At 33.3% G+C, this 5,718-nt stretch overlaps 1 protein-coding gene across 1 annotated transcript; it reads left to right on the forward strand.

Annotated features, from left to right (window-relative positions):
- Positions 1-3,873: 3,873 nt before the first annotated feature.
- Positions 3,874-5,061, forward strand: LOC129918789 (uncharacterized). The gene is made up of 2 exons (XM_055999514.1): positions 3,874-4,068; positions 4,128-5,061. The coding sequence occupies exons 1-2, from the start codon at positions 3,920-3,922 to the stop codon at positions 5,035-5,037; spliced, it is 1,059 nt and encodes a 352-aa protein (XP_055855489.1). The 5' UTR covers positions 3,874-3,919; the 3' UTR covers positions 5,038-5,061.
- Positions 5,062-5,718: the final 657 nt, after the last annotated feature.

The raw sequence follows: 5,718 nt of genomic DNA on the forward strand, positions 1-5,718 counted from the left end.
GCAGAGCGTGTTTGAGTGGGCAATGCGCAAGTCTTGTTGGAAAGGAGAGCATAAAGTTTTTCTTTTGAAAATGACAGATGGAAATGTCATAACAAAAAACAGCTGATTGAAAGTGTTATACAAAGAAACATGTTGCTGGGATGGCTTGGATACATTTTTAGTGGGGCTAAAAAGTGGTATTGAAGATGGGTTATGTCGTTTTCTATTGACTTTTGAGATTTTTGTGTAAAATTCTCAGATTTTCCACTGCAAATAGAATATGAAATCTAGTTTTGTAATTGTGTGCGAAATCTGTGCGTATAAAAAAAATAAAACAACAACAAATGTTCAGACAAATGTCAAACAGAGGAGTGTATGTGAAAGTGCTTGTGTTTGTATGCGTGAATCTTGATAAAAATCCAGAATCAGATTCTTGAATCTCAGATTCATTTTTTTGTCATTTTTTTGAATCTCAGGACGCAAATAGATCATGAAATCTGAGATTTGTCCACTATTTCCCCTCTTCAACCCCCCTTTCAGCTGTCAAATTCACAAATCTCATTCTGAGATTCGTCAATAGAAAACGACATTAAAAACTGAAGCACGAGGTGTTTGTTGACAAAAGCTGCGTTCCTTTGGAAATATTTATCTACTGCTTAGTACTTAAAGCTGCTTTGAACTACTTTTTCTGTATAGCAAAAGTAGTTCAAAGTAATTTTAAGTACTAAGTCAGCTATTACATGAAGCCTCAAGAGGCGCGCCTCTTTTCAAAACTAATGAGTGCAAAAGAGAAAGATAAAACAAAAAATTATCCGACCAGGGAGTCGTGGGCAAAAATTCTGAGACTCTTTTTTGACGTTTCTTTTTCCACTCTTTCTTTTTTCAACATTCCCTTTTATTTCTTTTTGCTTCTTGGTGGAATACAACAACAACAATACTTAAATTAAAAGAGAAATGTCAAATTTGAGTCTTTGACTCAAGAGGCGTCGTGTAATAGTACGCGCCTCACAGAATGATTATCAAAAGAAAATTCGAAAAAAGAGTCAAGCCTCTTGAGGCTTCATGTAATAGCTGACTAAGCAGTAGATAAATATTTCCAAAGGAACGCAGCAAAAACTGTGTCCCGGTTTTATAACTTTTGTCACTATTTATAAAACTTTTGAATGACCATTGTATCCCATCAAAATAAAGGAAATTTCGTTCAAAATCATAATTTCTTAATTCAAAAAATGGGCCTTACAGTGGCTACACAGTGTTTTGTGCGCAATCACGTTCCAATTTACGTTTTGTAGGAACAAACGTCAAAAAGAGGAAAATCCTCACCCCTCTTGCCTACAACATGACTGGTAAGTCAGCTATTACATGAAGCCTCAAGAGGCTTGACTCTTTTTTCTAATTTTCTTTTGATAATCATTCTGTGAGGCGCGTACTATTACACGATGCCTCTTGAGTCCAGGGCCCCTGTTCTGTAACTTTATCACTGGCGATAAACGTTTTTCAACGTCTCTAAAATCCACTTTCTTCCATAAATAAAGCAAAATTTATTTCAAATTCAGAATTTATGAATTAAGAAATTATGATCTGGAACAAAATTTCTTTTATTTTGATGAGGTTTAATGGATTTTAAGGTCATTAAAATATTTTATCGCCAGTGATAAAAGTTACAGAACATGGGCACAGGACTCAAATTTGACATTTCTCTTTTGATTTAAAATTTGTTGTTGTATTGCACCAAGAAGCAAAAAGAAATGAAAGAGAATGTTGAAAAAAGGAAAAGTGGAAAAAGAAACGTCAAAAAAGAGTCTCAGAATTCCGACCCACGACTCTCTGGTCGGATAATTTTTTGTTTCATCTTTTTTCTCTTTTGCGCTCATTTCGTTTGAAAAGAGGCGCGCCTCTTGAGGCTTCATGTAATAGCTGACTAAGCGATTGAAAATTGACCCTGTAGACAGGCACATAGGGTAGAGTTGCCTATTTTCGGCCGTCTCCAGTTTCCGGCCACCTTTCGGAAAATCGTTATAACTAGTGATTTCGAAAGGGTTTTTTCCAAATTATCGCTCGTATGCTGTTCTAACATATAAGAGAACAGCATAAGAGCAAAATTTTGGAATAAACCCTACGAAATCCCTAGTTACAACGATTTTCCGAAAGGTGGCCGGAAACTGGAGACGGCCGAAAATAGGCAACTCTACCCTAGACATTAAAAAATGTTTATTGCCCGTGATAAAGTTACAGAATAGGAGGACTAAATATATTTAACCAAAAAGAGAGGCGGTTGCCACTAGGTAAACTTGCTTAAGAACATTGATAGCAAAGTGAGAGAAGGGTTTTCTGTTTGTGATATCAAAATGTGTCATTATATTCGATTCGTCTACTGCCGCAAAATTAGCGAAGAATCTCAGTTGGGGTCCTAAATCCGAGAATTAGCTTAGTAAATTAAGAATAAATCTTGAAATTTATTCTAAATCTCGGATGAGGGTAGGTGAAAATCTTGATTTATGGTAAATGCACCCACATCTGCGAAATTAGCGAAGTAGATTTAAAATAAATCTCGAGATTTCTTCTAAATCTACTTAGCTAAATCTTGGATTTAGGGTAGGTGGAAACGTAGTATTAAGTGCCCCATAAAAATTTTTGTTTTCAGTTTATTTTCCATAGGTATAAAATCTTGAAAGAAGAAATTCGAATTGGGCTAAATTCTAGTACGCGGCTAAAGTGAAACGAAATATGTTCAAGTCTATAAAGTCAACAGCGAACATATTATGTTAACGAAAAATAACTGTCGAGTAATATGTGAAAGTCAAAATATTACAAATACAAATAAAAAAATTCAAGAAAAAATATTAGACAATAAGTTTTTGAACAAAAACAAACATGGTTGCATGGGACGAATATTCTTTCACACTCGTACAGTGTCATGAAGTCATGAATGAAGTTAACATTCACAAGTCCACTGGTCCAGATTTAGGCGGTAACGTCAAATACAGGGATTCTTTAATTTACCCACCATTTTCCCAGACAGGCCAGAACTTCAAAACCAATGTCAGTGGTCAAAAACATAAAATACATATTTCATGTGAAAAGTGAAAAAGTACAAAAATTAAAATTCTCAAGGTTTAACTACATTGGCTCAAAAAGTGAAAAAGTACAAAAGTGAAAATTTTCAAACGCATTTTTGTATAGTTTTTCGGACTGGAAATTTAAAACAAATGATGCAGAAAGCTTATTTTTCGGTCTAAAAAAGAATTTGTATACTCTTTTTCACAAAACAATTGCGCTTGCCAGATAAAAAATATTTTCACTTTTGTACTTTTTTCAAAAAGTGGTGTATGTAGTTAAGCCTTAAAGCCTGGTACGCTGCTCGCGCTAAATTTTAGCTCCCATACAAATTATCGAAAATTTTTAGCCGAGATAAAATGGATCCCATACAAGTTATCGATAACTTGTATGGGAATTTTATCTCAGCTAAATTTTAGCGCGAGCAGCGTACCAGGCTTAAGCCTTCAAGCCTGGTACGCTGCTCGCGCTAAATTTTAGCTCCCATACAAATTATCGAAAAATTTTATCTGAGCTAAAATGAATCCTATACAAATTATCGATAACTTGTATGGGAATTTTATCTTGGCTAAAATTTAGCGCGAGCAGCGTACCAGGCTTCAAACTCAAATAAAATTTGTATCCAATGAGTGCAAACAAAGCATAGGTAATGAAATGTTGCTAAACTTTTTGTGTCTTTGTATAACAACTGTAAACTGTTATACTATAAACTGTCACTTCTTTTGACATTTCCAAACTATTTTCAAAACAAACCTTGTGCATTTAGCCTTTTGTTAAAACAATTTATTCAGTTTATTTATTGATTGATTTATTTACTATTGAAAATAAATTCAAAATGTTCTTAAGACCATCCCACTCTATCATAAAAACCAGTTTTTCTAAAATGACAACAGCAATAACTCCTCAAAAAATCATCAAAAACTTCTTTGCTACTGCTACTGAACCAGAAAAGAATTCATTCAATTTCACTGAACAAGAACGCAACCAAATTCTTGATTTACTTAATTCTAAAACCATCGATAGTTTATCCAAGTAAAGAAAAAAATAAAATACAAATTTAATTTATGGTTTAACCTTCAATCCATTTCCAGATACGACATTTCTAAAGCCAAGCTAAATAAAGTCGAAGCTTGGAAGCTAAAACATGGAAAATTTCAAAATATCAATGAAATTCTTCACGTTGATACTTTTTCTATAAAAATAGCTGAGAAATTCTACAAAAGCTTATTGGGTGAAGAACCAATAAAGAAATCAACTCGAAAAGCTGCTCCATTTGTTATACCAATTTTACCGGAAACACAAATTCAAGAAATCAACTCTTGTGTTTCTATAAACATTGGAGTGTCCAGTGTTATCTGGTCACGTTTAGAGCTGAATAAAGATGGTCCCTGTAATTTGACACATTGGGAAAGACATGACATCAACGACAAAAAGCTACATTTGCGTGATTTAATTGAACGTTGTTTATACGTTGACTATTTAATCCCTAAAGCTGATTGTTATATCTTTGAGAATCCACAAATTGCTCAGAGCAGTGCTCCAGGCAATGCTGAGCAAGTTAATATTAATGTTCAACGTTCCCAATTGCTTGCTATTTTGGGTTATGCTTTGGCAAGTCGAAATACTTCGACAGAACGTTCAAAACCAAATATCTTTTATTTGAAAAGATTTTTGGCGGCAAGATTGTTCCAACAATTGATTGGAACTGAACGTGTTTCAGCAGAAAAAGCTATATTAAATCTAATGAGAACTTACTACAATATCGAAGATATGGTGGATACAGAAGATCTTCCAGAAAATGAAAATGAAACGTTTTCTAGTCGCGGAAATGTGTATTTTCCCGATGAATTGAGAGTAATGTATAAAGAAGCTGAGAGATATAATCGAGAGTTCCTAGGACAGGCATTATTGTTAAATTTGGCATTTGTAAGATTGGTTTTGTTAAAAGATGCAAAATCTTTAGCTTTAGTTAGAGGCAATACTAAAAGCAATGAAACGTAATAAAATTTGATTTTAAGAAACAAATTGCTGTTGTATTTTTATTTGGTTTACGAATGCACTGTGTAAAAAAAAGGATTTTTCAACTGTTACATAAATTCGTTTGTTTTTGATAATTTAATAAAAATTTGTCACTTCCAGTAAATTGTAAAGAGTTGTGGCAAAGCTTCTCTGAATTAGGTTTTGGTTCAAGAATTCCTTGGGTGACATGGTGTACCAAATAAATGTTGACATTAACCCTCAGTTTTTGATAAAAAGGGTTAAAAAGGATAATTTAATAGATAATAATTGGTCGTATACCAAAAAAATGAGCTGAAGCTAATTTTAAGCTCATTTTAACTTTTCAGAACATTTTTTTGAGACCTATTTCATTTGATATTGAATCCTAAGCGGGCTTTAGGTCTTTATTGAATCTAGATTATAGATTATTTATCGACGTTTCGAACGTGTCTACGTTCTTCTTCAGGAAATATACAAAATCTGTTTAAATTTTAAGAGATTTTGTATATTTCCTGAAGAAGAACGTAGACACGTTCGAAACGTCGATAAATAATCTATAATCTAGATTCAATAAAGACCTAAAGCCCGCTTAGGATTCAATATTATAAGAAAAAGGTCACGAAGATAGAAATTACTATTTCATTTGCTTCATGTACAACATATATCTCTAGAAAACGCACTGAA

The sequence above is a fragment of the Episyrphus balteatus genome, chromosome 4 (genome assembly GCF_945859705.1).
Source record: "Episyrphus balteatus chromosome 4, idEpiBalt1.1, whole genome shotgun sequence".
NCBI classification, from domain to species: Eukaryota; Metazoa; Arthropoda; class Insecta; order Diptera; family Syrphidae; genus Episyrphus; species Episyrphus balteatus.

Coding starts and splice junctions, on each gene's coding strand:
- LOC129918789 (XM_055999514.1), top strand. CDS start 3,920: ATGACAACAGCAATAACTCCTCAAAAAATCATCAAAAACTTCTTTGCT. Junction 4,069..4,127: donor ACCATCGATAGTTTATCCAA/GTAAAGAAAAAA, acceptor ATCCATTTCCAG/ATACGACATTTCTAAAGCCA.